We start from the raw sequence: 13,002 nt of genomic DNA, 5'->3' as shown, positions 1-13,002 counted from the left end.
GGGGGTAGCAGGGGAGGCAGGACCTCACAGGCCATGTACCCAGGGGCCGCAAAAAGCCCTTGAAAAGTCATAAGCTGAGCCGGGACGTGGTCAGGTTTCAGGTTTGGCTGCTGCACAGAGAATAGACCGGAGGAGGTGTTAGTGGATCTGGGTACAGAGTTGGAGCCCTTGAGCCTTTAAGTGGAAGACAGCCTAATCCAGGGGCTCCCCCATCTGGTGTGTCAGACTCTCCTTGGGAGCCGTGTCAGAATCCCCAGCCCCATTCCAGGTCCACTGCATGACAACCTCCAGGGACCTTCGGCATTTGAGAACGACGACTCGGCTTCAGTCTGTAAAAATGGCTTCTTGATGGCATCCTATGGGACAAAGTACATAGTCTGTCAAGTTAACACAAGCCGAATCCTGGTCTTTGAACATACTTTTTAAGTTTCATACTCCCATGGACACTCGCTCTCCTTCCAAAAGGGCCCTTGACTCCTGGTCCCAGGCAGACCCCTGCCCCCAGCTGGTGGGGCTAATTAGACACGCACAGTTGCACCTAATGGGTGGGGCCACCCCCCACTCTCCTGGGACCCACCTGCTCTGCGGCTTTTTGCTTTTTACGTCATCTCTGAGCGCACCTTTACTCCTCCTGAGGACGGGAGCGTAAGGCCCTGTTCAGTTCAGTCGCTCCGTCGTGTCCGACTCTGTAGCCCCACGGACTGCAGCACTCCAGGCTTCCCTGTCCGTCACCAACTCCCGGAGCTTGCTCAAACTCTCGTCCATTGAGTCGGTGAGGCCATTCAACCATCTCATCCTCTGTCGTCCCCCTCTCCTCCCACCTTCAATCATTCTCAGCATCAGGGTCTTTTCAGATGAGTCAGTTCTTTGTATCAGGCCCTGTTAGCCAAACCCAAATACGACCTAGCGCCTCGTCTCACTGCTGTTTGACAATGGGGATTTCAAAGCAAGCTGCTTCTGCCCTTTGTGGGGCCTGGGGGTGACAGAGGGCACGGGGCCAGGAAGCTGCAGGTAATTGTCCTCCTCCTAGACTCCATCGTTCCTGTGTGGGGCTTTTAAATACTCGGGGTAGCAAAGAGATGGGCTTCCCTGGTAGCTCAGAGGGTCAAAATCCGCCCCCAGTGCAGGAGACCTTCGATCCCTGTGTTGCGAAGATGCCCTGGAGGAGGGCATGGTAACCCACTCCAGCATTCTTGCCTGGAGAATCCCCATGGACAGAGGAGCCTGGCAGCCTGTAGTCCATGGGGTCACAAAGAGTCAGACGTGACTGCACGACTAAGCACAGCACAGCAGAGACACATATTATAAAGCTGTTTTCTTCCTAAAACAGTTTTTTTTTCCCTCTAGAAGGCTACACAGGAAACTAATGCTGAAGGTTTTGTTTTGTTTTGAGGCAGAGGGGTTGGGAGCAATAGGGACTTGATGGTTTTCATTTTGTACCTTTCTGTAATGTTTGGAACCTGTTAATAAGGTTATTAGCTTTTTTTTTAACTCATCTTTTCTGGAGGTACAATATATATATAGTCAAATACACTCATTTAAATATGCAGCTTAGTGAGTTTTGACAGGTGTGTACTCTTGTGTATGACCATCACTGCCACAGACAAGACCTGGAGCATTTCCTTCACCCCCAAAATTGACTTTGTGTCTTTTCCAGGGTAATATCCCCACTGGTCTGATTTTCATATGGGCCACTTTAATATTTTTTTTGTTCTTTTCAGTATTAAAGGGAAATAAAAATGTCATCACTGTAAATTAAAAAAACAAAACATGCAGGGATGCAGGCAACGTTTGTCAGTGCTAAAGAATACCTCTTATTAGCCACAAAGCTAGGTAGAGGGGGGTGGAGGTGTGTGTGTGTGTGTGTGTGTGTGAAATTGGCAGTTTCCCCCCTCTCTGGGGAGGGGGAATAATGAGAAGCCAGTATTATTCAGGGGAGGCTGTTTAAAATGAAGCTAAGTATGTAAATACTGTATTTTAAAAACTTAGGAAAATGGGCGTTAAGTGCGCTATGGGAGGACCAATGGTTTTTTTGTTTGTGCTTTTGTTTTCTGTCATATGCTTATTTTTATTATGGGTTGAATCAGATTTTTAAAAATAGCTGTTTAACACAGTCTCCTGTAGGAAAAGATTGACAGCAGATATTAGTAATTGATTAAGAGTTTAGAGTAAGCTGTGTGCAGTCCCCAAAGTGGAAGTCTGTGTCTTTTTTTTTTTTTTAAGTCTGTGTCTTGAGCAGTGTCACCAGGCCTTTGTGTGGATGGAGAGATCACTTTGTCAAGCCTTGTCATTTAGGCATTAGTTTAGACGTGGCTAAAGTAGCTGGATGTGATGGGGTTGTGCACAGAAAACGTGGAAAGAACTAGAGGCTTGCTGACGGAGTCCCTAGATCTTCTGACGTCTTACAGGTGATGGTGAGTGTATAGAGCAAACTTCTTATGCTTTTTGTTTTAAACCTGTATTTATTTAGCTGCCCAGGCTCTTCATTGCAATGCATAGACTTAGTTGCCCTGCCCTGTGGCGTGTAGGATCTTAGTTCCCTGGCCAGGGCTCAAACCCCTGTCCCCTGCATTGGAAGGCAGATTCTTTACAGCTGGACCATCAAGGACATCCCCTTTTAACTTGTTTGGCTGTGAATTGGTGCCTGGCCTCTCTGAACAGGTGCAATATGTTTATTCAGGTTTTGCATCAGGTGCCTGGATTTTAGATTGCTCTGAGATTTTAATGCCTGTCTAAGGAAGATGCTAAAATTTTAAGCGGCAACCTCCAGTTTTTAAATTCTAAGCATTTCTTGTAAGATATTAGGGAATACAGAGCATGTTGTGTGAGCTCAGTGCATTTGTAATACTGTGAATTTAAAGCATTGTTGATGGAGATGGGTTTCAAATTACTTGGAAAATGTGAATGATGGGAAGATGGGGTGTGTTTTTTTGGTTCATTTGGGATGAGAGTGAAAGTCTCTCAGATGTGTCCGACTCTTTGTGACCCCATGGACTGTAGCCCCCCAGGATCCTTTTTCCATGGAATTCTGTAGGCCAGAATACTGGAGTGAGTAGCTAATCCCTTTTCCAGGGGATCTTCCCACCCAGGTTTTGAACCCAGGTGTCCTGCATTGCAGGTAGATTCTTTACCAGCTGAGCCACCAGGGAAGCCCAGTAATACTAGAGTGGGTGGCCTGTCCCTTCTCCAGCGGATTTTCCCAACCCAGGAATTAAACTGGGTCTCCTGCTTTGCAGGTAGATTCTTTACCAGCTGAGCTACCAGGGAAGCCCAAGAATACTGGAGTGGGTAGCCTGTCCCTTCTCCAGCGGATCTTCCCAACCCAGGAATCAAACTGGGGTCTCCTGCATTGCAGGTGGATTCTTTACCAGCTGAGCTACCAGGGCTGTAGTTTTCTCTGGATATTTCAGACATGAATAAGTTGGTTGGCTTTTGGATGTTTGTGTTTTCTCATTCATTTCATAATTAATAATCAGTATCTGTTATGTGCACATCACTGTGCTATGGACAAATGCAAATAGTTGGACTTGTATCTTGCCCTGTAAAAGCAAGTGAGATAAAGAATAAAATTTTAGGTAATTATACTACACAAGCTGATTCTAAAATTCATATGGCAAAGCACAGGACCCAGAATAGTGAAAATCACCTTGAAGATGAACAAAGCTGAAAGACTCTCACTTGCTGGTTTCAAAACTTACTACAAAGCTACTGTAATCAAGACTGTCTAGGGACTTCCCTGGTGGTCCAGTGGTTAAGACTTTGCTTTCCAAAGCAGGGAGTGTGGGTTCGATCGCCAGTCAGGGTTTCCATATGCCTCCTGGCCAAAAGAAAAACATCAAAATATAAAACAGAAACATTATGGTAACAAATTCAATGGAGACTTTAAAAACGGCCCACGTTTTTTAAAAGTGTAGTACTTACATAAGGATAGATATATAGATCAACAAGACAAATGAGAGCCCAGAAATGAGCTCTTCTACCTTTATGGTCGTTTCTAGAGTGCACTTGGGGGAAGAAGAAGAGTCTTTTCAACAAAATATTGGAACAACTGGATTTCCACATGTGAAGAATAAACTTGGACCCTTACCCCACACCACGTGCAAAAATCACCTCAATCACCTCACAGTGGATCATAGACCTAAATGGAAGGGCTAAAACTATCAAACTAGAAGAAAACATTATCAGTCTTCATGACATTGAGAAGTGATTTGTTATATATGATTTTATCAGAATAAACCTGTTATTTTCTCCACAGAATGGGAGAAAATATTTGCAGAGTTATAAATCTGTAAGAAACTTAAATCCAGAATATATAAAGAACTCTGAACAGCTCAACAATAAAAAGAAAAATAACCCAATTTAAAATGTGGCCAGGACTTTCCAGTGGTCCAGTGGTTAAGAATCTGCCTTGCAATGCAGGGGTCTTGGCATCTATCCGTGATTGGGGAACTAGAGTCCCCCATACGGCAGAGCAACTAAAACCATGTGCCTCAATTACTGAGCCCGTGCTCCACAGCTAGGGAGTCCATGTGCCACAACAGAAGATCCCACACCCTGATGCAGTGAAGATTGCACATGCAGCAACTAAGACCCAATGCAGCCCAAAAAAATGAGTATTTAAAGGAAAATTTTTTTTGCCAACAGGACTTCCCTGGAGGTCCAATGGTTAAGACTTCGCCTTCCAATGTGTGTGTGGGGGGGGGTGGGGGGTGTGGGTGTGGGGTTGGTGACGGGTTTGATCCCTGATCAGGGAGCTAAGACCTCACAGTTACTTGCAGCCAAAAAAACCAAAACATAAAGCAGAAGTAATATTGTAACAAATTCAACAAAGACTTTAAAAATGGTCCACATCAAAGAAGCTCTAATAAAATTTGGCTAAGAATTTGAATCGATATTTCTCCAAAGAAAGATAGAATGAATGGTCAAGAAGCACATGAAAAGAATGCTCATCACTACTAGTTATTAGAGAGATACAAATCAAAAGCACAGTGAGATACCACTTCACGTTCGTTAGAATAATGGCTATCCTCAAAAGACAAGAGGTGGAAAAATAACCCTGTTGCAGAAAAGAAATATGGTGCAATCACTTGGGTCCTCAAACTGTTAAACATGTATTATAGTTACCTTGTGATTCATTGATTCCACTCTGTTTATACCCAATGGAAATGTTCTTCAGCTTATGAATGGACAGACAAAATATGGTATATCCATGTAACCAAATGGTATTTAGCAATGAAAAGGAATGATGTACAGATACATGACACAATATGCCAAGTGAAGCCAGTCATGTATGATTCCATTTATAGTCAATAGGCAAATTAGCCAAATCAGTAGAAATAGAGGATTTCTATTTTCTAGAAATAGAAAACAGACTGAACAACAAAGGCCAGCGATGGCAGATTGTCTGGGGGGAGAGTTGGCTTTGAGCTTCGTAGTTGTATACACGAAGGCTGTGAAAAGACTGAGTGCAAGACATAATTGGAAAGGCATGATGGGCCTGAGCCACCAGGGAAGCCCAGAGAGTGGATCCGTTGTTGCCAGCGTCTGGGAAAAGTAGAGAATGGGGCTAATTTCTTATGGGCTCCAAGTCTCTTTTGAGGGTGATGAAAATGTTCTGAAGTTGGATATTGCTGATGGTTATGAAATTCCATGAATATTCTAAAAGCCACTGAATCGTATACTCTAAAAAGATGAAGTTTATGGTACGTGAATTTTAATCTCAATACCCCTGTTATTTTATTTTAAAGAAATAACTATTGCACAAGGTATTTTGGTGATAAATACCAAAAAGAAGAATTTCACATATTGAAGGCATAATCTCTAAGTCAAGGGATGCGTTCAGTCCAGTCGCTCAGTCGTGCCTGACTCTTCGAGACCCCATGGACCACAGCAAGCCAGGCCTCCCTGTCCATCACCAACTCCAGGAGTTTACCCAAACTCATCTCCATTGAGTCGGTGATGCCATCCAACCATCTCATCCTCTGTCATCCCCTTCTCCTGCCTTCAATCTTTCCCAGCATCAGGGTCTTTTCAAATGAGTCAGCTCTTCACATCAGGTGGCCAAAGTATTGGAGTTTCAGCTTCAACATCAGTCCTTCCAAAGAACACTCAGGACTGATCTCCTTTAGGATGGACTGGTTGGATCTCCTTGCAGTCCAAGGGACTCTCAAGAGTCTTCTCCAACACCACAGTTCAAAAGCATCAATTCTTTGGCGCTCAGCTTTCTTCACAGTCCAGCTCTCACATCCATACATGACTACTGGAAAACCATAGCCTTGATGAGACAGACCTTAGCTGGCAAAGTAGTGTGTCTGCTTTTTAGGATTTATGAAAGGGATGTGTTTGACCTTGAGTAGCTTTTATGGAAGCTGGAGATTTGGATATATAGCTGCTTCCAAAAGGAAGAGCACTGAGTCACAGAGTTTGGCATGAGATAAGGCCAGCAATCAATCCTAAAGGAAATCAATCCTGAATATATCCAGTGGAGGGACTGATGCTGAAGCTGAAGCTCCAATACTTCGGCCACCTGATGTGAAGAGATGACTCATTGGAAAAAGACCCTGATGCTGGGAAAGATTGAAGGCAGGAGGAGGAGGAGATGACAGAGGATGAGATGGTTGGATGGCATCACTGACTCAAGGGACATGAGTTTGAGCAAACTCTGAGAGATAATGAAGGACAGGGAAGCCTGGCATGCTGCGGTCCATGGGGTCGTAAAGAGTTGGACACGACTGAGTGAATGAACAACAAAGGCCAGCGATGGCAGATTGTCTGGGGGGAAGTTGGCTTTGAGCTTAGTAGTCGTGTATATGAAGCCTGTGAAAAGATTGAATGCAGGACATAATCGGAAAGGCAGGATGGGCCCAGATTAGGGGCCCTTGAGTGCCAGTATGAGGAATTCTCTGCTGTATTTGGTCACCCTAGGAAGCTGATGGTAAAGTGTCTCCTGCAACGTGGAAGACCAGGGTTCGATCTCTGGGTTGGGAAGATCCCCTGGAGAAGGAAAAGGCAACCCACTCCAGTACTCTTGCCTGGGAAATCCCATGGACGGAGGAGCCTGGTAGGCTACAATCCATGGGGTCGCAAAGAGTTGGGCGTGACTGAGCAACTTCACGTCACAGGAAGCCGATGGGGCTTCCCAGGTGGCGCCAGTGGTAAAGAATCCACCTGCCAGTGTAGGAAACACAAGAGACGAGGGTTTGATCCCTGGGTCAGGAAGATCCCTTGAAGTAGGAAATGGCAACCCACTCCAGTATTCTTGCCTGGGAAATCCTATGGACAGAGGAGCCTGGCGGGCTGCAGTCCGTGGGTCACAGAAGAGTGGGACACAGCTGGGCAACTGAGCATGCACAGGAAGCTGAGAAAGGGGCCCCTCAGAGCTGAGCCCGGAGCCTCAGTCCACCCCAGGGTGCCGGGAGCGCGCTCTCCCGCCGAGGGCCCTGTTAGGAGTCTGTCGCAGCCGCTGTGAGAAGAGGCTTTCATCTCTTAGATCTCCTGAAACTGGAATTAGTTTGGAGTTCTGAGCCTTCTGATCCAGCATAGGCAATTTGCAAGGCCTCACACACAGATGTTATTCTACTTCGTTTCCTGGGAAAGTGAGTCACAGCTTCCTGGTAGAGAGCTGTCTGGGTGCTAAACATTGGTGCTGGGGACCCCCGCTCAGCCACTCCGTTCACGCGGCTCCTTCCTTTCGCTCAACGTCTATGCTGTGTGTTTACATCTCCTCTCTCCTTCCTTCCTTCCTCTCCTTTTCTCTCCCGCGCTTTCTGCTCCTAATTGGTTCTACTGTCTCCCTTCCCGTGGCCTGTGTCTCCCCACCTCCAGTCGTCTAGCAGATTGCCACTGTTCCTTTGCTCAACATGAAGTTTGATCCTAGCAACATGGAAGAAAAGAAAAGACAGGAAACCTTTTCATGAAGCATATATGGAACCATTGACATGTAGGCCACGGCAGTGAATATTTTCATGGAAAATAGACTACATATGATGAATGTTTCTAAGTAAATTTAATGTGAGAGCCACTGAGATTTGAGGAGACTCGGTCTGAGAATTTTTTCAGTCCTGTCACTTCAAGGCCTCACGAGAACGTCAACATGCCCGTTTGTGGTCTGCCGTTAAAGTTTTTCCTGCCGGTTTGCCGTCTCCGGTCTTGGTGAGCCAGAGAGCAGACTCAGGGCCCTGCTTGTGCCTCAAGTACTGGCCGAGGAAATGGTCACCACCTTCCCAAGACACAGGAAACTCACGATTGTCCCATTTTCAAAGGTTCACCGCGAGGCCGGCTACTTATCCCAGCTGTCTAATTCATCGTTTCTACCAAACACTCTTTCGATCTTGCTTTACACTGAAATCTCATCACATATAGATGACGACATTTAAAAGATTGCTGTGGGCATTTCCTTTAAGGTGAGATTTTCCCCTGATAAGTGTGCAAATGCAGCTAGATTGTTGGTTTAGTAGAATTACCCACACTGTGAAGGAGGTCTGTCCCCAAAAAGTTTGCCAGGTTTTGTTGGGATTTGGGGTTGAGGTGGGTAGCAGAGAAATTGCTAATGTGGCTAAAGGCAGCAAGAACTAGGGGTGGGATGGTGGGGGGGTTGGTTGTTGTGCTGTGTTCAAGTGAGGCTGTTAAATGTGAGGTGAGCCCTCATATGGAAGATGAAAGCTGTGCTGTCCGAGGGAGGAACGGGAGGTGGGGTGGGGGAGCCCAGGGTGGGGAGCCCGGGCAGGTTTGGAGTTGGAGACCTACTTCTGAATCTTAGCGTAGTCACTCTCTGCTTGCCTGAGCCAACATTCTTCACCCTCCCCAGAGTCCCATCAGCGGGACAATTGTCAAGATCAAATAAATTAACTGGGGAGAAGATTTGTGTTGTTTGGCTTCTTATAAATGTTGAGTCCTCTGGAGTCTCCAGAGATTTCACCAGATGTATTTTTAATAATATGATAAATATAAAGGACAGGAAAGCCTGGTGTGCTGCAGTCCATAGGGTTGCAAAGAGTCTGACATGACTGAGCAACAACAGAACAGCAATAACAAATGATAAAGTTTAAACTCTTCTTTTGGTACAAGTGTAGTTCTGGAGGTATAATATCTGAACAAATTACCTAAATCATAGTTTGTAAAAACGGACTATATCTTACTGTTGTATAGCCACTAAGTTGTGTTCCACTCTTTGCGAACCCATGGGCTGCAGCCAAGCTCCTCTGTCTTCCACTGTCTCCCGGAGTTTGCTCAAATTCATGTCCATTGAGTTGGTGATGCTATCTAACCATCTTATCCTCTGCCACCCCCTTCTCCTTTTGCCTTCAGTCTTTCCCAGCATCAGGGTCTTTTCCAATGAGTTGGCTCTTCGCATCAGGTGGCCAAAGTATTGGAGCTTCAGCATCAGTCCTTCCAATGAATATTCAGGGTTGATTTTCTTTAGGATTGACTGGCTTGATCTCCTTGCAGCTCATTTGATCTGGGTTGATCAGACCGATCTTGTTTGCTCTCCAGCACCTAAATTCGAAAGCATCGATTCTACAGTGCTCAGCTTTCTTTATGGTCCAGCTCTCCATCTGTACATGACTTCTGGAAAAACCATAGCTTTGACTTTACAGACCTTTGTCAGCAAAGTGATGTCTCTACTTTTCAGTACACTGTCTAGGTTTATATTGCTTTCCTTTCCAAGGAGAAGGCGTGTTTTTATTTCGTGGCTGCAGTCACCATCTGCAGTGATTTTAGAACCCGAGATCTGTCACTTCCCCCTGCCATCTAGTGATTATAGCTGGAAGCGAAAATCTATCACCTTGTGTCCGACTCTTTGTGACCCCCATGTACTGTGTGGCCCACCAGGCTCCTTTGTCCATGGGATTTCCCAGGCTTAGTTCACTTCAGTCGCTCAGTCGTGTCCGACTCTTTGTGACCCCATGGGCTGCAGCACGCCAGGTTTCCCTGTCCTTCACCAACTCCTGGAGCTTGCTCAAACTCATGTCCATTGAGTCAGTGATGCCATCCAACCATCTCATTCTCTGTCCCAGGCTGATACCCTGTTTAAGTGAGAATCAGATGTAGTTCAGAATTTTATGCTCAGGGTGGCGCTGTTTTCCCATACTTTTGGTAATGTTTGCATTTTTATCTCTGTGGGTTCCAAGTCAGGCAAGTAACTCAATAAACATTTAGGAGCATTTCTACCTTCTATTGTTCACAGACCTTCTTGCCTTGTGAGGCCCCACCCAATGCCATATCCTAAAGTGCACATTTCTCCTATATTCACTGTAACATATGTGAGAATTGCCATAATAAACTAGTTGGCTGATTATATATTTGAAGACATTTATTAAAACAACAGATTTTTCAGCTTGCTTTTTATGTTTTAGAGTCAGTTTGTGTTTAGGTCTCAAGATATGTGCAAAGCTTGTGTGCCAGTTCTTAATGGAATAAAGGACCTAGTATAGTTCTTCAAAACTGATTTATTTAGCACAAGTACTAAAGTACATTGAAGTCCATTTTCATTAGTAATCTGTTCATAATCTGTGTCAAGAGTACAGGTGAATTGTTCCCCACTTCTTGTCAGAAACTACACATGTCCTTTGCAGGTCTGTCATTCGGGGCTTGACGTGAATTTTTGTTTGTTTGTTTCTAGATACGAGGATTTCTGTCACGGTTTGATAACGTCCTTCCCGTCAGCCTGGCCTTTGACAAATGCACAGCTTGTTCTTCCAAAGTAAGTCGTTCTACATTGGCGGGGCTTGTTTTTTAATATGAGCCCCGTCAGCCTTCCCAGCCAGAGGCACCCAAACCAGCTGAGGGCTTTTCGTGGGGGAGGTCGAGGGTCTAAAAAAAAAAACCAAAGCAGAAGGGGTTACGTTTTCATTTATCTGTGTTCATTCTCACAGGGAAACCTGCCTGAGAAGGTTTGGTTTGTAGAATAGCGAGAGAGACAGTTAGACCGTTACAGCTCTGTGTCTGTCCTGGCAGCAGGCTGGTGCGGGCTCAGACTTGAACTTTTCTCGTCTTTGTTCTTCCCCGGAGGGCTCCTCGCTCACACAGACCATCACAGAGCAGTTTTTTAAGTGTTGCTCAGAGGATGAGGGAGACCAGGCAGTCGTGATGGTGTTGTCTTTTGGAGTTCCACATAACAACAAAGAAAAAGTAGACAGAGATTAGGGTCCTGGCTGGGGAGCCAAGAAAAGGGCCCGTTCAGCTTTGATCTTTCCAGGGGCTCTAAAAACAGAGCTGGTGTGTCCCCCGTTGTAACGGAACCGGCTGATGTGTCTCAGACCTACAGTCATAGCATCTCATTTTTTTTTAATAGGCCTTGAGATAGTCTGAGTTATTTTTGCACATACACTGTGTGTTCTAGCTGACTTCCTTTTGGAAACCTCTGTAAGCCTTCTAACCCCCAGTGATTTAACCTGGCTTTTAAAACTCAAGATTCTTGGTAAGACTTCCATGTTAGGCATTGGGGTTATTAATCCTAAACGTTGGGGTCGTTATAATTTGGGACTTCTTTGCTGCGTAGCCTACATCAGTCTGAACAGGACTGAATTCTGGGTAAAGTCTCTGCACTCTGAGATGACAAGCTGTCTTTGAAAATTTTACTTGGGTCTTGGGTCTTACTTGGGATGGTGCTTAGGAGAAGCACCATCTTGACCAGTTTCTCTAAAAAGTTAATTCAGATTTGACCAACAGTGTTGATAAATTTGGTTAATTTTAGGTGCTCAAAAACTTCAAGTGATATTTTCTTTCTTTCTTCTTCAAAAGCAAACTGAGCTCTGGTTTTATCACTCTGCATCCCAAGTGTCCATGTTGAGAGTTAAACTTTACCATTTGTAGGTAGTTATCCACAAGCTCATACTTCCTGTGGGTTCTCTAGGGCGTCTTATATCTATGTGCCTGAGCCAAGGCCTCAAGGATGTCTACGTGCACTTTCGTCTTCAGAAATGCAGTTTTTAGGATTATGTGCTCTTTAGCACAGTACCTTTTCTTCCCCCTTTGAATGTCTGAGCTAATTGGTCTCAAAATAACTTGGCAGTATTAATTTTCATATTGAAATTGTTTGACACAAGTGTCAGAGACTTCTCTGTGGCTTTATCTAGGTCTAGTTAGTCAAATGAGGTGAAGATAATTAGGTTCTCTAAGTGAAATGCAAACACTCATTTTTTTTCCTTGTTCTATTTCTAATTAAATTAGCCCCGGAGATACTGTTTATAAAAGGAACTCAAGCACATCCGCTAGCTGCCGTCCCTTATATTCTTTGAAAGAGCATAGCTTTGCATTTTTTCTTTCACACTTATTGTAAGCCTTAAATGTAGATGGTACTTTTTTGTTAGCAAAGTATTTCCTCTTAGTGGTCATTCTGAGAGTCCTGCTTTACATAAACACGCCGGAGGACTTAATACAAACTGACTTGCATTTTAACAGCTGTGTTATTCCCAGAGTGATCACTTTTCTTGTGGTCCGGGTATTAAATTTCTTTTGTGCTGAAAAGGTTGCTTCATGGGTGCATGTATTTCCTTACAGTAGAAGCCCAGCATTTACTTACTTGGCTACCTTACTTATTTGCTTAGGAGAATGTCATTCTGTATTATCTGCAGACCCAGCATTGATACTTTGAAATGACAAATACAGTTATATTTTCATCTCTGTGCGTATGAATTTTTCTTAATGCATACTTTCTTTTATACTGAGTCATATCACAGTTGTTTTTGTTTGAAAAAGATTCTTTGGGGCTAAAATTGACTTAAAAATTTCTCCTTTGACATCTATGAAGTAGTTTTCTCCTTTGGTACTTTTCAGTATTTTTGCTACCCGCCCCCCACCTCTACCCACCCCCCCCATAGAACTAAGGCCATACTTGTGTCTTGATACTACTTCCATGAAGTACTGTTACAATTTTAAAAAGCAAAGTACTAAATAGAATGGGCTTCCCAGGTGGCGCAGTGGTAAAGAATCTGCCTGCCAACACATGACATGTGGGTTTGATCCCTGAATCGGGAAGAATCAACCTGCTCCAGTGTTCTT

General features: G+C 44.5%; 1 protein-coding gene across 11 annotated transcripts in view; it reads left to right on the top strand.

Annotated features, from left to right (window-relative positions):
• Positions 1-13,002, top strand: part of ATG7 (autophagy related 7) — a 384,864-nt gene that overhangs the window by 187,613 nt on the left and 184,249 nt on the right. For all 11 annotated transcript variants that reach the window (XM_070463447.1, XM_070463445.1, XM_070463448.1 and 8 more), the window contains one exon: positions 10,622-10,702. In XM_070463447.1, the coding sequence (XP_070319548.1) occupies positions 10,622-10,702 (81 nt within the window). The remainder of the gene's footprint in view (positions 1-10,621; positions 10,703-13,002) is intronic.

This window comes from Odocoileus virginianus, unplaced genomic scaffold, assembly GCF_023699985.2.
Source record: "Odocoileus virginianus isolate 20LAN1187 ecotype Illinois unplaced genomic scaffold, Ovbor_1.2 Unplaced_Contig_2, whole genome shotgun sequence".
Classification (NCBI taxonomy): Eukaryota; Metazoa; Chordata; class Mammalia; order Artiodactyla; family Cervidae; genus Odocoileus; species Odocoileus virginianus.
This window is presented reverse-complemented; position numbering and strand designations above follow the sequence as displayed.